The following is a 19,134-nucleotide window of genomic DNA, read 5'->3' as shown; positions in this document are numbered from 1 at the left end:
GTGGCTTAAGTTTTAGAGCTCCTTAGGAAAAAAATATGATCCCCGGGCTGGGAGGGAAAATAAAATCAGGCGAGGAAAACTGGGACTGGGTGCTGGTGGGGCTTTTCCTGCCAGGTAGGAACGGAATATTCCATCAAAATTTTACTTTTTCAGAATCTTGTTATTAATAGTTAATTCTTCAGAATTAAAAACTGTTTTAGTCTTCTGAGACTGTGGCCAAGAGTTTTGTTTTAATTTCACATTTGTCTCAGGCTTCAATCCCTCTCTCTGCAAGACCAGCATAGGAAGCAAGTTTGGGCTCCACCTTTATTGTGGCCTTTGTGCGGAAAGGATGTGTCAAGGGTAGAAAACTGAGGAGCACAGAGGTTAAATATTGGAGGAAAAAGGAATTTGGAAAAGGTTACCAGTCATTTTCTGGAGAAGCCTGAAGTAAGAAAGGCTGTTACAAATAAGGAAGGCCAGAGAGTGACCGAATAAGAAGCCATACCAGCATAGAAGTGGCAAAAGCAGCAGCTTAAGGTAGAAAAGTGTTAGTTATTTCCCAGTTTCTGACCACCAGAGGGAACTCTTGCAGCAAGATTCCCAGCAGAGAAAACGAAAGCTGAGCTCCTACCTACAGTCCATCTGCAGAGAGGACAGGATCACCAGAAGAAGGATGTTACTTTGTGAAACCATCAGATAAGCTGAAATGAAGCACCTGAAGTTTTCTTAACCACAGGCTCTCACCTGTAAGACATAATATTTTCTCACAGTGATATTGCCGAGGTAACACGCCCCTAGTTACCTGACACAATGCCAAAGTCCCAGATATGAGGCAGTTACAGCGCTCCAAAGTGCTCCACAGGAAAGCGGAGACGCTTGTTCAGCCAGACAGGATACAGCACCCGCAGTTAAGGACAGCTGTGCTCTAACATTGTGTTAATCCAAGTGCTACCACATGGAGACCACACAGTTGGAAAAGCACATTCCTTTCTGGGAAAAGCTCAGAGCTGGAACAGAATTTGAAATACATTTATCCAGGCTCTATAGACATTACTCTGGAATTTAAGAGAAGTTGGAGAACAATCTAAAAGTGGTAAATAGTGCTCTATTCTTATAGACATTGCTCCTCATTTGTGCATGTGCACACATATTCCTCTGTGGCACCAGCAGAACTTAAACTCCTGCCTTTTTGCAGGCCCCTGTGGTAATGCACTCGGTGAACTGCCTCACATAAATTTTTGCAGGGCTATTTTTAACCCAGAACAGCTCGTTGGCCCAATTCAACCTGCAGTCCCATGAAAACAGCTGTGCTGTTGGGGTGGGAATGTGCAGCTGGCAGGGAAGATGAGAGCAGGAAAATTGCTAGTGAAGCTCTGGAGGAAAAAACACAGTGAGCCGCACCTTAATGAGCAGACAAACCTGGCCTCACATGCTACCACAGGAGAGAACTAGGACGCTTCAGGGGATGTACCAACCAGAGACAAGTCCTGGCCCACCCTGGGGCACAGGCCGGGCTACACCAGCGCCCTCAGCCCTTCCTCCCGCCGGGACGGGGGAGCACCGGGAAGGCGTGAGGAGAGACCGGCCCTGGAGGCGGTCGCTGCCGCACTCAGGTACCCGGAGCAGCCCGCCCCGGTGACGGACAGTCCCCGCCGACACCTTCACAGGGAGCGAACACACCTCCCGCTCCCCGCAGCGCCGCGTTCCCGCCTCCCACTCCAGCCCGCCCCGCGCATGCGCAGCCCCGCCCCGGGCCGCGCGCGGAGATGACGCCACGCCTTTCCCTACGTCTCCCTCGTGCGGTCACATCCGGTAGGTGAGGTCAGGGCAGGGGCCGCCATTTTGGGTGGCAGGGCTGGGCGCGGAGCGGGGGCACCGCGGTGGAGGGGGCGCAGCGAGTGCGGCCTGCGGGCGGGCGGCCCCCATGGCCGGACAGTTCGACTGCGAGGACCGGGCGAGCTGGTACTGGGGGCGGCTGAGCCGGGCCGACGCGGTGTCGCTGCTGCAGGGGCAGCGCCACGGGACCTTCCTGGTGCGCGATTCGGGCACCATCCCCGGCGACTACGTGCTCTCGGTGTCCGAGAGCTCCCGTGTCTCGCACTACATCGTCAACAGCTTGGGGCCGGCGGGAGGCCGGCGGGCCGGCGGCGAGGGCCCTGGGGCCCCGGGTGAGTGACCCCCAGGGCTGGGGGGGCAGCGGGGGCAGCCGGGCCCCGGCCCGCGCCTCCCACGGGCGGCTCCGCTCCGCTCCCCTCCCGGGCGGGGTTTGCAGGCCTCAAGTTCTTTGTAGTGGAATTAAGTCGCGTTTTGCAGCTCCGGAGTGAGCTGAGCTGTCTGCACCTGCCTTCCAGCGACCTGGTCTGGTTAAGCATACCGGAAAGGTCCTGCAGCCACAGCGTTCACACGGGCTTTTGTGTTCATAAAGCAGTTAACTGTAGTTAATAATTTCGCGTGTCATCGCAGCTTGGGGTGGTTCTGTGGAAGTGTCATTGAAAAGTCAGAATTCTGACAAGATGACTTTGTATTAGAAGGCAGACTGAGGCTGGGTTTTGAGTCACAGATCAAAGTATTGTGTGCGCAGTAGTGAGAACTCTGAGAATGTAAAGTCAATTGTTCCTTTAAATCAATAGGTATTAAGTTCATTTTATTTTTCCCCTGTGTGGTGAGAGGAAAGACTCGGTACTATTCCTCAACAACCTAACATCTGATATGAAAACAATGTTTTCAAGGCTGATAGAGCAGAAGGTTCTGATTGTGTCAGGGAGGAAACTGTACCATGAGAAGCAGCACTTTTGCAGGTACAAGTGTAACTAGATGAACAAGAGCCACAAGCGACGCTATGTCCTGAGACATGTAAGAACGTGTGACACAAAGGCAGCACTATCCCTGCTGGGGCATTACTGAAGTTGGTAGCAGAACTACTCAAGTTTGAATATTAATGCACACAAAATGCTGTGAGCATACTGCTCAGCATCTCAGAAAGGAACCGCTATGTAATTTTGAAGCACAGTAAACCTATGTAATAAGCGCTTTGGTGAACTTATTTGGCGGAAGGTAAACAGTGTATGAATTGCTGCTAGACAGTCACTTTCTGATGTAAATCTGTGGTTGGAATATGAGACCTGTACTGGGAAGATGCAACAATACTTGTTATAGAAAAGATTTCTCGGTCTCTGCTGTAGTTGACTGAGAAGGAGATGATCTAAGAAGAAACAAACCTGTTGCCAGTAGGTTTGCACTGTTACACAGTAATTTCCCCTGCTCAGGGGGAGAATTGGCAAATTTGGGAAAGCCTGAAGTTGCATGTTTGTCCCAGGAACCTACTTCAGCTGCAGAGTGCATTCAAGTCACAAAAAGCTCCACAAGGTAGAAGTTAAAGTTGGCTGAATTCAGCTGGAAGTCGTTACTGCTGTGGGTAGTAAAATGGTTTGCCACAAGACGTGGTGGAATCCCCGTTGTTTCGTGTCTGTGAATACAGAGGTTTATTGCCGTAGGTTTGCGGATGCTTGATGCGGGAATCATTGAAATGCATGGCTGGTGTTACATAGAGCAGAACAAGTTATGAGGATGGTTTGTTGTGGAATCCATCCTATTTGGATTTTAAAGACAGTAGTGATGAAAAACACTGGAGTATGTGTGCCTTCTGGGCAGTTGTTTTCTGGAATCTCGTGAAAAACAGCGTTTTTCCTGTTCGTGTGGTATCACTTTAGTATGCAGCCATTCTAACTTTTGTTATTGTGTTACACTCTTAAGCTCAGTAATGCTTTGTGGCATTCTATGGGCTGGCTTGTGTTAGGAGCATTAAAACATTCTGGAGTTTTGCTGTTCTTTTGAAAAAACATTAGATGCCCCTTAGGTAATTCTCTTCTATTTTAAATGTTTATCTGTTTTAGAAGAGCAGCTCCTGTTATAGCTATGTAGACTGTTGGCACATTAGGCTTAATATATGTTAAAAAGTATAATTATGTTTTGGCTGGTCTCTTTTTTTGTTTCTTTTTCTGCTGGATGTTATTAGGGTAGGTGACGCATCACTCCTGCGCCATAGATACTCCTATGCTAAGATTTTAGTAGTTTTAAATAAATCATGCCTCTGTGCTGATATTGCTCTCTTTTCACACTCAAACCAATGAAAGAAGGCACAGGGGAGTGTGTATTAAATTATACTTGAAGTATAATTAAGTTTTTCTTTCAGAAAAAAAGTAAGTGGGGGAATGTTCTGCAATGGGAGGGAGATGGAAACATTGGTAGAAGATTTCACGTTTGGCTAGGGAAGCTAATGCAGTCAAACGAGGTAAATGTTTGCAAATTGTCATGCTTATTTATTGTGGTCAAGCTAAACCATTAGGAAGAACAACTTTACTACGTTAATTACATAGTATAGGGTTTTCTAGCAATTGTTTGGCAAATGCACACTGTGCTGTCTTCCTCTGTAACGAGAGCCTTGTGTCTCAGTACCTTGCATGACAAGAACAGCATTTCTTGCCTAGAACATGCTTCAGAAGTTGGTGAGGGAAGAAGGAGGCATCTTACAGACTATATCTAGAAATGAAAATGAAAACCTGTATTTCTATGAGGTCTTCCCTGCCTTGAAAATGAAAGCTTACCAGTGCTTTGGCATAAAGGGCTAAGTGCTGAGTGGCTCTAACACAATTGGAGCGAAGAGAAATGTGTAAAACCCATGAGACATCTGAGAAAGTGAAAAGTTGCTTTGTGGTTATGCCACCTGCCTGCACTTTCAAAAAGTAGAATATTAGGTGTTTTATACCTCTACCAGTATCTGTACAATATTGAAAACATACATAAGCAATCTTTTCCAGGCTGACATGAAGCCAACGCAGTGTGAAAGTGTTTTTTCAGGAGGGAAGGTGAAGTGTAAACAGAGAACTGACAGAGTCCAGATTTGAAACTTTCTTTAATTCTGGGACACTTTGGATTTTAACTCTTTCCTCACCTTCCCGAGAGCAGAGGTTTCACTAGCTGTTCTGACGCACTAAAATGCATGGAATCAGGCTAAGTCCCAGCACAGATGGAGCTAGGATGGAATAAGTAAGCTGATAGTCAGCCCTTTGTGCTTCTCATTCAAAGGAGTCATCTTACAGAGCAGAGCAGTGCTGCTGGTAGAGGTGTGAGCTGAGCAGCTATTTCTCCTGTGACAGTGCAGAGCTGGGGACAAGGGAAGAGAATTTCTAGAGCTCTGGTTGTCCAACTTCAATAGGAAGTGACTAAAGTTCCTCCAGTAGCCAAACTTACCTTTACACGCCTTCTCTTCCTGAGAGCCCTCAGAAGATACGAACAATGTGCTGCTCAGACTTGTGCCTTCAAGAAAACTGTTCCAGAATCGTGAAGGAAAACAACTGTACTTCTCCAACAACCACTTGCCTTGTTGCTGTAACTTGTTCTTGTGGTAGATCTTGCCTTAGTTTTTCCGTTGGCCTACAGGTGTGAGAAGTGTTGCAATTCGAACAAGAAGCTGAGGAATTCCTCTGGGCCAGAAATCTGTTAATCTTTGGATTTCATTATACCAGGGAGTAACAAAACTTTGAAGCCCACAGTGAATAGAATTATTTCCTTGCTAAGTAAGTGAGCATTTGGCTCATTACCTTTTAGCTGAACAAGGGTATACACAAACTACTTAACCTGATGGAGAGTTTACTGCCTGCTTGGTAAGGTGTAGCTGTATTTTATTTCCAGCCTGCACCTTTCTACTGTTCAGTCCTTTTTTTTGCCTATTTTGGCTGAATTTACAAGTCATCTGTGTAAATTCTCCAGTAACCAGGTCACCTTCTTCATGTTCTTTAGTAATTTATATTCAGCTTGTACGTTTCTTGTTGTAAAGAGCTTCCCTGCACCTTTGATTTTTGTAACTACTTTCTGTTTTCTTTTAAAACAAAAGCATCAGAAGTGCATGTTACCACATAGGAGTGTTCTCTTTGTGTTCTCCATTCTGATGCTTATCTATTTGTCCAGTCAATGGCTCCACTCATCTTTCTGATCCTACAATGTATTTGGATGGCCTATGTTCTCTCATTCTTCTTCAGTTCTCCAAAATGTCTTTTAGAATGTTGATTTCAAAGATCTTTGCTGCCCTCATCCCCTAAAAGTTTCTATGACTTTTTCTTTTGACCTAAGTGTCTACATAAGCCTTGATCCTTAAAGGTTCACATCTAAAGTAGTAGCAGGTATACGCTCATGTTTCTGTCACTGGGTTTGTTTGAAACTTGATATCTATACCACTTATACAAAGCACGGTCTAGAGCTGGAAGGTACATCTCGTTGACAAAGGCTGAGAGGGTTTTGCATCTTTTCAGCATTATGCTTTGGGAGATTAAGGTGGAATCTTCTCTTTCCGTTCTGGGTTCCTATTTCTTACTGATATTTATACTAGCTTCCTTATCTCTTGGTGACGCCACTTTGTGTTTTGTGGGTTTGTTTGTGATTTTTGGAGTGTATTGTTTTTCGGGGTTTGGCTCATTACATTTGTGCGGATTTCTTTTGAAATTCTTTTCAGGGTTGTTAATGCATGCAAATGTGCATTTTCCAATGACTTAGTTCTGCTTCTTTGTATTTCCTGTAACCGGCTTCACTGATGTTTATGCTCCTTCAGGATACTTCAAAACTTATTTATCGGGTGTTTGTCTATGTTGGTCTTATTGAATTTGCCCTTTTCTCTATTAGAACCCCCTTTTTGCTCTCTTGAAAGAAATTCTTGTAATGCTGGCTTTCTGTGCTGACAGCGCTACTTTGGATGGGGTTTTGGATCAGTGACAGCTTGAGGAATTCTTTTAGCTTTGTACTCGAGAGCTAAGTCTCGGAACTGTTAGATATTCCCTGCAGAGACACAGACTTGCAAAGTAAGCATCTCTTTCTTGCTAAAAGAGTTACTCATTAAAGCATAAATCTTTTCCTCTCCACTGCCCTCCCCCAGCCTTCCACAATTCTTCCCGTAGCTGATTACACAGTGTATGGTGGAAATAGAACATCGTGCGTATGTTTTTCCCCAGCTGAGCCCGAAGAACATAAAATGGAAAAACAAGTGCAGGACACAGATTGAAAACTGAAATGGATACCTGCACTTTGATACTTCTGATGAACATCATCTGTATTTTAATGTATTTGAGGTCCAGATTCATAGCTTAGACTCCATCTGACAAACAAGGCAAAGAAACAACAAGACTTGAGATTGAACACTGAATTATGTCCGTTGTGAAAACTGATGGTGTTGCTTTGTGTTGCATAAAACATACATAATTTTCTCTAATGGTACCTTTTATCATAATGAAAAATAACTTCATTTGCTCATTCACATAAATTGTTGCTGTGCTAAGCGGTTTTCTATAGTGTCCATGCCTTTAGCACAAGATACTTTACAACAGTTAAATAACCATTATTGTAGTGTTGTCCTTTTGAAATAACTTTGAACTGCAAGAAAGAGGCTTTAAAAAAAAACCAACAAACACCTCTTCCTTGAAATTGTACCAAAATTTAATTTGCTTTCTAGATTAGACTATAAAACAGGAAAAAAAAGCAGTTGTCTCATACTGAAAATTGTGTAGGCTCCTGAGAAACTCAGATGTGCTGAACATCCTTATCTGTTGGGTCCATATAACATTCAAAGAAACAAGGTATTTTTATCCGAATTCAGGAAGTCTGGCAATGCCAAACAATTTCTTTTTTCCTTGATAAAATCTTTAAAAATAAAACTCTATGAATACAATCACAATAGTGCTGCCTGTGATTAGAAATACACAAAAGAGCTGAATATGATGAGCGTTGATCTAAAGATGATCAAATTCAATATCAAGTTACTTTAAATGTATTAATCTTTTCAAATGTTTAATTTTCAGTTGTAACTGTTGTATGCTCCCTTTGACATATTGCCTTCTTCTTTCAGGGTTGAATCCCACCAGATTTCGAATAGGTGACCAAGAGTTTGATTCTTTGCCAGCTTTACTGGAATTCTACAAAATACACTATTTGGACACTACAACCTTGATAGAACCAGTTTCCCGATCCAGGCAGAATAGCGGCGTTATCCTCAGGCAGGAGGAAGCTGAATTTGTGCGAGCTCTCTTTGACTTTAATGGAAACGATGAAGAAGATCTTCCATTTAAGAAAGGAGACATACTGAGAATCCGGGATAAACCTGAAGAGCAATGGTGGAATGCAGAAGACAGCGAAGGGAAGAGGGGAATGATACCTGTTCCTTACGTCGAGAAGTATAGACCTTCTTCTGCTTCAGTATCTGCTGTCATTGGAGGTAACCAGGATAGTTCCCACCCACAGCCCCTGGGTGGGCCGGAGCCAGGGCCCTATGCCCAGCCCAGCATCAACACTCCGCTCCCTAACCTTCAGAATGGCCCTATTTATGCCCGGGTTATCCAGAAGCGAGTCCCTAATGCCTACGACAAGACAGCCTTGGCTTTGGAGGTACATAATGGGCAAAATTGAGAAAGAAGAGATCTGTTCAAGGGATTTCCCTTTCAATCACATGATAGTTTTGTAGGAATAAGAAAGGGAAAAGCATTGTAATACTTGTTTTACATCATGATTAATAAGTTATGGAAAAAGCCTTTTTTTTTTTTAATTAATAAGTGACTAGAGTCACTTGTAGACTAGACTTTTATAATAGCATGTTTAGGTTACTGAACCAATATCATGTCTTTTGTTAAACATCACTAACATAATTGTTTCCCCATCCATCTTTTCACTTGTAAAGTCTTTATTTTTGGGGGGAGGGAGTGGGAACAGTTCATAAGTTGTGTCTCAGAACCTGTGTTCAGTGTGGCTTGCCTCACCCCGATCTTTAAAAGGTGTGTTGGGTTGTTTGTTGGTGGTTTTTGTTTTGTTTTCTCAATCTGTCAGCAGTTTAAAAGCAATCAGTGGAAACATTGGTAGTCCCTTTAAAATTACATAGACTAAGATGATGATCACACATAAGGTTTTGCTGTAACATCTTGACCTCAAGCAGATTACTCTGGGTCTTGCATCTGGGTAGGAACAACCCCAGGTTCCAGTATAAGTTGGGGAATGACCTATTAGAGAGCAGCGTAGGGGAAAGGGACCTGGGGGTCCTGGTGGACAGCAGGATGACCATGAGCCAGCACTGGGCCCTTGTGGCCAGGAAGGCCAATGGTACCTGGGGTGGATTAGAAGGGGGTGGTCAGTAGGTCAGAGAGGTTCTCCTGCCCCTCTACTCTGCCCTGGTGAGACCACATCTGGAATATTGTGTCCAGTTGTGGCCCCTCAGTTCCAGCAGGACAGGGAACTGCTGGAGAGAGTCCAGCGCAGGGCAACAAAGATGCTGAAGGGAGTGGAGCATCTCCCGTGTGAGGAAAGGCTGAGGAAGCTGGGGCTCTGGAGCTGGAGAAGAGGAGACTGAGGGGTGACCTCATTAATGTTTACAGATATCTAAAGAGCGAGCATCACGAGGATCTTCTTGGTGACAGCCAATGATAGGACAAGGGGTAATGGGTTCAAACTGGAACACAAGAGGTTCCACTTAAATTTGAGAAGAAACTTCTCAGTGAGGGTGCCAGAACACTGGCCCAGGCTGCCCAGGGAGGTTGTGGAGTCTCCTACTCTGCAGACATTCCAATCTGCCTGGACACCTTCCTGTGTAACCTCATCTGGGTGTTCCTGCTCCATGGGGGGATTGGACTGGATGAGCTTTCAAGGTCCCTTCCAATCCCTGACATTCTGTGATTCTATGATCTAGTTTGTGAAGCAGGAACATACATTACAATTCATTAGAGAGGTCTCGTGTAAAGCAGTGATTGATGGAGTATGATTTGTAATAAAGCAGTGAGTTTCCCTAAGTTTGATTCACTTACTGATATGATCAAGTACTTGTACATGCCTTTTTAGATTTTTTTTTTTTCCCCTCTTAAAAAGGAGATCAGAGTGCTCTATCTACACATCAGAAAGTTACCCCCCAAGTTACATTTGAGGAAATTGAGATGAAGGTATTTTCAGTGGCAGACCTTTGCCTTAGGATGATATGTAAATTGTATCCTTTAATCTAGGATTTCTTTGAGCTAAAGGCTCTGGAATTTCCTGATACCTAATTGACTTCCTGTTTATATAACATTTTAAGTACTTGGGAAAAAACAGTTTCTGTGCTGAGTCAGAGCATCTCCTCTTCACTCTCAAATACTTTGTTTAATCTTGCATAGCACAAAAGGCACTTCACTGTTTCAGTGATGTGGCAGCTATAGGGATGTGTATTAAGTACAGAGTTGGCAAATGCAGCACATCCTACAGATGGGATAACTGATGTACATCCTGGGGATGTGAAATTATTACCTACTGCCGGTAAAAATTTGTTTAGTGAAGCAATGTAAATATCTTCTGAGTTACTGTATGTTCTGTTACATTTCTGAATCAAAAGAGAGCCAGGATACAGAATGTAAATTTTTAGTTTGGGAAGCATGTATACAAATTTATGTCAACTCATTAATTCTGGGGAAACACGCAAAGATTTTAACCTTTGGACTTTCATACAGCCTGTATTAATGCTGTCTCTTTCCCTCTTTTTCTCACTCGCTCCACCCAGCCACATCCTGGAGCTTGGAAATAATCCTGGAAGTCTTTGTGGACTGTTTCAATTACCAGATGTTAGATTTTCTTTGAGCCATTGAAGATTATGTTGTGGCACACTTAGCAAAAGCTTTTGGTTTTCTTTCTGGATTTTGTTTTTAAGCTTTCATTTATTAGTGTGCTATCAGTGTTCTCTTAAGCTTAATTTCACATTTTATTTCACTTAAAAGAGAAGCCCACAATACTTCCCAACTGACAGTTTAGTAGCATGGAATGGAATAGAGGAAACACTGATAATGTAGGCTGTCATAAGCAATGTTGAGTGAAAACAAAATCCTTTATGTGCTAAAGAACAGCTCGGGAATGCCATGGCTGATCTGTTACAGAATCACAGAATCAACTGGGTTGGAAAAGACCTCAGAGACCATCAGGTCCAACCCTTGGTCCAACTCCAGTCCATTGACTAGATCATGGCACTAAGTGCCATGTCCAATCTCAGTTTCAAAACCTCCAGGGCCGGTGAGTCCAGCACCAACCTGGGCAGCCATTCCAATGCCTGACCACTCTCTCTGCAAATAATTGCTTTCTAATCTCCAGCCTAAATTTCCCCTGGCAGGGTTGGAGCCCATGGCCCCTTGTCCTATTGCTATTGCCTGGGAGAAGAGACCAGTCCCCACTTGGCTAGAATTCCCCTTCAGGTAGTTCTAGAGAGTGCTGAGCTCAGCCCTAAGCCTCCTCTTCTCCAGACTAAACAAGCCCAGCTCCCGCAGCCTCTCCCCATAGGGCTTTTGTTCAAGTCCCTTCCCCAGTCCTGTTGCTCTTCTCTGGACCCGCTCCAGCACTTCAGTCTCTTTCCTGAACTGAACACAATACTGCAGGCATGGCCTCACCAATGCAGAGTACAGGGGAAGGATCACTGCCCTTGTCCAGCTGACCATGCTCTTTTGGATACGGGACAGGATACCATTGGCCTTCTTGGCCACCTGGGCACACTGTTGGCTCGTGTTGAGCTTCCTGTCAATTAGTCCCCCCAGGTCCCTTTCTGCCTGACTGCTCTGCAGCCACTCTGTGCCCAGCCTGAAGCGCTGCAGGGGGTTGTTGTGGCCAAAGTGCAGGACCCGGCACTTGGCCTTGTTGAACTTCATCCCATTGGAATCGGCCCATTTTTCCAGTCTCTCCAGATCCCTCTGCAGAGCCCTCCTGCCTTCCAGCAGGTCGACACTCCCTCCCAACTTGGTATCATCAGCAAATTTGCAGATGATGGTCTCAGTCCCCTTATCTAAATCATCAATAAAGATGTTAAACAGGACTGGACCCAACACTGACCCCTGGGGGACACCATTAGTGACTGGCAGCCAGCTAGAGGCAGCCCCAGCACTCTCTGGGCCCGGCCCTCCAGCCAGTTCTTAATCCAGCAGAGAGTGCACTTGTCCAAGCCACGGGCTACCAGCTTTTGCAGGAGTATATTATGGGAGACAATGTCAAAGGCTTTGCTGAAGTCCAGGTAGACCAAAGCTACAGCTTTCCCCTCATCCACCAGGTGGGTCACCTGATCATAAAAGGAGATCAGGTTGGTCAGACAAGACCTGTTCAGTCCTCACTAAAGCTCACGTGATCTGTCAACTGTAGTTTAGAAAGTATAGTTTAATGGAGAGTCTCTCTCTGTTCTGAGCTAGTTTGCACCACTAGTGTCTTTTACTAACTCTTGATAATAGGCTGGATAGCTGGAAGTTGTGGGAGGAGAAAATTGAGAAGCATGTGAGCTCTGCCCATCTGTGTGAGGATGTAAGAAAGATTTATAGCATCTTTTACCTTTATATTAGAACAATGGCCTTTGTAGACCTTGTAAATACTTAGTAGTTGATGTGTTGAACCTCTTGGTTAGGGTGATTTATTCCTGTGTTGGTACAGCTCTGCATTTAAGAAATGCAATAATAGTGGAGGTTCTGTATTCTATATATAAGATTAGGAAATTTTAGTTTATCACTGCTTCTAGAAGGTCTTCCGAGCTTCTTTGAAGCTTTTATCATTTCAAATCACAATGTTACTGAGTTGCTTTCAATGTCTGTACTGGAAAAAATAGCAATATGACCTTCATTTTCTCCAAGTTTTTCTTCATCCTGTCTATCAAAGCACTGTTGCTTGTTGTCTCCTTTTTTCACATTCCCTTTCACTTTGTGGTGTTCCTTCTCTGTGTATTTAGAGATCTCTTCCTTAGATAACTTAGTAGAAATTATTATGCAAATCTTATCAGTCCATTTTTGCCCAGACCTCGTAATAACTATAAATATAGAAAGTGGGATTCTTTCCAAATGAAAACTCTTATCCTTAAATCTGGCAATATTCATGCGTGGGGGTGGATCCCACTGTGTCTCTTAGGAAAATAGATTCTTAACATCAAACATTTTTGGCCCAAATTGCATACAGAGTGTCTGTACTGTTATTTTTAAACTGACATGGTTTTGAAGGGCTCAAGGAAGGAGGAGCAGAGCAAATGATGTTCTAATAAAGGCTGTGCTGTATTACAGAAAAAAGATTCAGCAGCAGAAGCTAACTTTTATTTTGCTTGTAACTGGACCTATTTGAGGAGTTGTCAGTCTGTATTAGTTAAGAGAAAAGAGAGGAGAAAAAGGGAAGATCTGTGTGGTGAATGACTCCAAGATTGATCGATCTATGTTTTTTCTTTGTAACAGTAGCAGAACTGCCATCTTGACCTTACCAAAGAGGAATAGATTCACACAGAATCACAGAATGTTAGGGATTGGAAGGGACCAATCCCAATTCCAATTCTGAAACTGAGGGGCCCAGAACTGGACACAATATTCCAGGTGTGGTCTCACCAGGGCAGAGTAGAGGAGCAGGAGAACCTCTCTGGACCTACTGACCACCCCCCTTCTAATCCACCCCAGGTACCATTGGCCTTCCTGGCCACAAGGGCCCAGTGCTGGCTCATGGTCATCATAGAATACTTGGAATAGAACCACAGCATACAGAAGCCTTCACATGAACCTTCAGTTTTGCTTTGAAGCATGTGGGATATATTTAGTTTTAAAACTTCTGATGAAGCCTGAGACAAATCTCGCTTTGTAGCAGGATACAGTGTTGATCTTGAAGTGCTGTGCTTGGGGGGATGGTGAACAATAACACTAATGATACCATAAGTCAGTGTTAAAGGCAGTTATCAGAGGCAGAGGGCATCAGTTGCCTTTACTAAACCCATGGAATTTATTTATGTGAGAAATCCATGGTGGACAAGACTGAAAGATCATCTGGCTTTGCCTCTGGTAGTAGCTGGTTGTGGAAGTGGATGCTCAGAGTAAGAACAGAGTAGTCTTACGGCACTACTTATTCCCCTGCATATTCTCCCAATGTTTTAAATTTGTGTATATATATATATATATATATATATATATATATATCCTACTTATCCAGAACTTTTTCAATACTACCTGAAAAGCAATTAGTGGAATTTCAAAATTAAAGGGCCATTTAGCTTGCAAGCCTTGCCTCAGCTAACGAGGCTGTTGATGAAGTACAGTTCAGGGAGATGCGTTTCTTGGGACAGCAGCTGATGTCAAGTCCCAAGAGAGATCTGTGTTGGATTGCAGGCTTCAATTTAGGCACTTCTCGCCTAACGTAGGTACGCGGTAATTCTCACCTAATGTAGGTTTGCTTCTTTCTCTCTCTACTTTCTTCGCAAGTGAATAAGGTTGGGTGGTAGGCTGGTGTGTCAAAAATGGTCGAGACTAAAACAAGTGTATCTGATACACTTGGGTGATATGAAACCAGGGGGGCTGCAACAGCTCATCTGATGTGTTTTTATGAATTGTAACAATTCCTTATTTCTTATCCTGCAGGTCGGTGAGCTGGTGAAGGTCACAAAGATTAACGTGAGTGGTCAGTGGGAAGGAGAATGTAATGGCAGACGCGGTCACTTTCCGTTCACACATGTCCGCCTCCTGGATCAACAGAATCCTGATGAGGACTTCAGCTGAGTGTGGCTCAACAGTTGCGCTTACAGATGGGAACAATCTCAACTTGTTTTTATTGCAGATGCCATCAAGACTATGTTCCAACAGATGTTGAAAGCGGTATTGCTTACCTAAGCATTCTGATAACCTGCAAACCCCTGGGACTGAACACCACCATTCCTTAATTCAAAGGTCATGTAATTCAGGGTACGACAGTAGATAACTTGTGTGTCAAGTGGCAGAACTAGTACATGATTATAGGTTGTAATGCCTGCTTATGTCCATGTGCACGGCAGACTGGACCTTGCCAGCAGCAGCAGTTGGAGAAAGCAGTAACATAGGTGTTGCAATAACATTTAGAGCTCTCTCCGGCCGTATTGCTTATGTTGCTTCTTCCTCAGGCAATGAACATCAACCTTAGACAATTCAATACATAGAAATGTCACAAATTTATCCTGGAGCTTTCTCCGTATTGTTTTTTTTTTAAATCCTGAATTCTCTGTCCTAGGAAGGCTGCATCGTACTTTGTATGGTCAGTTAACTATGCACAGTACAGGTTTATGTAGAGCCTGTTGGGGACAGCCTTACGATATACAGATGCTTACCATTTTAATGGTATATGACAGATCAAATCAGCTTCGGAATTCTAGAAGTTTGTGGACACTAGATTGATTTCTTCAGTACTGTTGATGCTTCAAACGTAGCAGCTGATTTTAAATTAAAATTTCTATTAACACACCAGTATCTTTTTTACCCACAAATATAAGGCTTATGGAAGTCTAAACATCCATATCAGTGCTGAAAAATATGTGCATAGCACTTTAATGCATAGCTTTAAAGCAGTGTGTGATTCACTAAATATACTAAAATATTGACGCTGCTTTCCAATAAAACTAAATTATATAGGGCCAGTTTAATTTTTCTAGAATTCTTCAATACTCCTATTATACAATACTCTTACAGTATAAATCAGTTTCAAACATGGTGAACTGACAAACCAAATATTACTTTTACTTTAAAGTTACTCTGGGGACTCTTCTGGTTTAATTCCCATCTGTAAAATATTTGATAGTGAATTCATGAGGATTTTATTTTTAATAAACTAATGGAAAATACTTGTGTGCTTCTGGATTGATTCTCAAAAGGCATAATAGAGTAAATATGGCTTCCTAGCTTATAAGGAAAATCAGTGCATTGAATAGATGGTATTATGCACTGCTTGATTTTTTTTTTTTTTTGGTCTCTTTTTCTAATTATCTAGTTTTCTCTAACACAGATCAGAATGGATTCAGTAAGTTTTGTCAACTGAAATTAAACACTAAAGGAACTATCTCTTGCCTGTACCCTGGATTGTTTTCCAAACACAGCACTCTGGTGACCAAACTTAAGCAAACAGATGTTGTAACTTTGACTACAATGTAATCCGTACAGAACCGTTTTTTTCTGAATAATATCAAACGGAAAATATTGGTTTGGTTGATAGGAACACTGTGAGCAGAATGGCTCAGTGGTTGCAAATGCTGCGAGGGCTTGTTCCCCCTGCAAAGGCTGTTGCTGCAAGGCACCGACCTGTACAACACAATACTGGTAACACTTTACCTCAGAACTCTGTAACATGCTGGAAACGATAATATTTCTGTTCTATTTAAGTACTAGTTGTTTTACTTCAAAACTAATCCATCAGCAAGTCTTGACTAATTTTCAGGTCATGGACACTCATATTCTGTAGACTAACGCCAGTGAACATTAATTGTGCTTTTCCATCACCGGTCTCCTAAGCACTACTGAAGGTGATTAGAAAACAGACGTGACAGTGGTGACAGAAGGACGGTAACAAAGGAATTGCTGTGCTCTTCTAGCTTGGGTTGCTCTTCTCGTTAGGGTGATATGCCAGTGATTGTGGGATCTCTTCTAGTTCAGTACAAAATCCACTTTGAGGAAGAAAAAAATTGAGAAGCTAACTCTAAGTTCTGTACCACATTGGTTTCTTTAAGGCTATTTTGTATTTTTCTTCTGACTTGGATATCTACTATGACTGATTTTTTTTTTTTCTAAATAAGAGACTTAATACTGAATTTATCAGTTGCCCATATATGCTTATATTTTTCTTCAGGTATTGCAAAAGAAATACAATGAACTGTGTTCTTAGAGTAACACGGTTTGTTCTGAAGTGTTTTTTCTAATTGCAATTAATGAAAGCCCATATGTTTGTACCTTTCCAAACGCTAATTATTTTAAGATACCAAAAGAACTTTTCGCTGAAAGAAATTGTTATTGCAAATTTTGCCCTTTTAATACGAAAGACATAAATTGAATTAACTAGCAAATACCCTGCAAATTTTGTAGATGTGGGTTTTTCTAAGACTGTATAAATTGCGAATAATCGCACACTTTGAAAGAGGGAAAAAAGAAACGAGAGGAGTCTTAATAGCTGCTGTTGCACTAGAATCCTAAGTTCATGTCAAGCAATTTTTCTTAGTCAACTGATACATTAACGCAACTGTTTTCCACTATTTAGTTCTAAGCCAAAATGTGATTTTGTTTCATAGGTGATAGAAGTGAATATGTTTGCAGTTGGATGAAATAGACATTTCAACTTATCAGGTTCTTAAAGGAAAATAGGTAGAACATATGTTCATGAACGTGTAGATTAAATCCTTTTGTGGCCTTTGTTTATCCTCTTCTATTTGTTCCCTCCCTTTTCCCCCATGCGTGCAAAAAATCATTGCTAAAAATGTTGGTCACAATCTTTTGTCTCTACTTGGCTGTGGTTTTGGTCTCTTGTGCATAGGCAGGTGTTAGAACTAGAATAATCATTTCTAGAAATACACCGTGAAAGCAGAATGCTCAATTACACTGTGTTCTTCTGGTGCATTTACACATTATATCACACTAAAAAGTACAACTGGCTGCTATGGTTTTTTAATATATATTTCATTTTGGTAAACCCCAGCCTTTTTACTAATATTTGACCTGGTTAAATCTTGTTAATCTGTTTGAATTGTATTTGTTAATAATGCAAATATTTCTAATCATCTTAAAACACTTTGTTTTTGTTAATGGTTTTGGGGAAGGATTCTAACCAGACCAGTTTGAAGAAAAATATGAACATGTGCCATTGTATTATAACACTATCCACTTTCTTGACAGTTAAAGTCTTTTTTTATTTTTTTTGTAGCATGTAATGTATATGTTCATAGTACGTGAAGTAAATAAAAGTATAGCCAAAACTTTGACTTGGTGTCATTCTCAATCAGCACTCATTGGAGTACTGGCATTTACTAATGTAAAAACAGAACTGCAGGTATGGCCATTTTTAATTGGCTGTACTTACATGAAAACAATTATACATAAGAACTGCAGAAGAAAGACAAACCGAGGTGACTAAAATAACTTTTCAAGCAGTAAAATACAGCTTTTTTGAAACAAGGTGACTTTCTGTAATCAAATTAGTTGCTTGAGTCAAGGGAGTGGAGGAAAAGGTATATTCTTACTGCAAAAGGTGACTCATGAAGAATGTTAAGGTGACACACTGTAGCTATTAGTCTCACTGCTACCTACAGAGGTGTATCAGGAAATAGCTTGAGGATTCTTTGGATGGCGTGTGTCTGTTTTAAAGATAAAAAGCTGTTTATTCATTCTTAAAATTATCAGTAAAAGCATTAATTATACAAATCAATACTAGCAAGAATCTCCCACAGGACTCAAGTGCGACATTACCTGTTAAATGAGCGACTTTGCATTTAAGCATACTGAGATGCCAGCCAAGTTTTCCTGTCACGCCTCCACACAATAAAGATTATTCTATCCGTTTCAGATGGAAAAAAAAAAAATCATAGGTAAAAGTACTTCCCACAGCTTTGCTCCAGTGTTCATACAAGCTGGCTGCAGCAGAGCTGCAATCCAAATATGCCTTTTAATGAGATTACTTGAGATAATTTGAAGAGCTCATGACAGTCAAAAGGAAGAGGTTTATACACCTTTCCATGCTGCCCTGAAAGCCACGTCCTGCTGCTTCACCTCGGGCTGGTATTTGCAGAACTTATCTGTGAGCTGATGTTAACATGGGGCTCATGCAGAAAACTATCGGCCCTGCTTTCCTTTCACCCTCCTTCCAACGATGGTTTTTGGCTGCACTAGTGGTTGAATCAACTCATGTAAAAGCTGAGGGTGCAAGGGACAAGCAAAGATCAGCATCAGCAAATGACGCTTTGAGCATTTCCCTGCATTAGACTGTTTACTCGTCGGGCTTCCCAAATCCCAGACCAATTTCTAAATATTTATGTGCCACCTGTAACGAGTGCATTCAAAAATATTTGAAGTATTTAGACACAATGCCGGTATTCAGCAAGTGTATGAAGTCCAGCATGCACCTCACGTTTGGCAAATAAATATGCTTCAAGTGGCCTGATTTATTTATCTTGTTGAGCTCTCTACAACTTCAGTACCTGCTGAACATGAGGATCACAGAAAAGTTCCCAAATAGACATACATCTGATTTATTATGCAGATCTCCCCATACAAAACCAATCTCAGTTGCTGGAATAATAGGCTTTTATGGTCAAGATTTATGAAGTGCACAGGTGATTTGCAAGTCACAATGAGTTTTAGCATATTTACCAAACGTATGGTGACTCTATACTGC

General features: G+C 42.2%; 1 protein-coding gene across 7 annotated transcripts; it reads left to right on the top strand.

The window, feature by feature from the left end:
• Positions 1–1,815: 1,815 nt before the first annotated feature.
• CRK (CRK proto-oncogene, adaptor protein) lies at positions 1,816–17,713 on the top strand. Of its 7 annotated transcripts, none has more exons than XM_080356812.1 (4): positions 1,816–2,150; positions 7,874–8,239; positions 14,376–14,408; positions 14,572–15,757. In XM_080356812.1, exons 1-3 carry the CDS (start codon positions 1,907–1,909, stop codon positions 14,381–14,383), a joined length of 618 nt encoding a protein of 205 aa, XP_080212938.1. In that variant the 5' UTR covers positions 1,816–1,906; the 3' UTR covers positions 14,384–14,408; positions 14,572–15,757. The 7 variants fall into 7 exon arrangements, with proteins under 7 accessions (XP_080212938.1, XP_080212934.1, XP_080212936.1 ...); XM_080356808.1 differs by having other exon boundaries at positions 7,874–8,409; XM_080356810.1 differs by lacking the exons at positions 14,376–14,408; positions 14,572–15,757 and adding an exon at positions 16,195–17,713.
• The last annotated feature ends 1,421 nt before the right edge of the window (positions 17,714–19,134 follow it).

The sequence above is a fragment of the Nesoenas mayeri genome (assembly GCF_963082525.1).
Source record: "Nesoenas mayeri genome assembly, chromosome: 20".
Taxonomy (NCBI): domain Eukaryota; kingdom Metazoa; phylum Chordata; class Aves; order Columbiformes; family Columbidae; genus Nesoenas; species Nesoenas mayeri.
This window is presented reverse-complemented; position numbering and strand designations above follow the sequence as displayed.

Coding starts and splice junctions, on each gene's coding strand:
- CRK (XM_080356807.1), top strand. CDS start 1,907: ATGGCCGGACAGTTCGACTGCGAGGACCGGGCGAGCTGGTACTGGGGG. Junction 2,151..7,873: donor CGAGGGCCCTGGGGCCCCGG/GTGAGTGACCCC, acceptor TTCTTCTTTCAG/GGTTGAATCCCACCAGATTT. Junction 8,410..14,375: donor AGACAGCCTTGGCTTTGGAG/GTACATAATGGG, acceptor CTTATCCTGCAG/GTCGGTGAGCTGGTGAAGGT.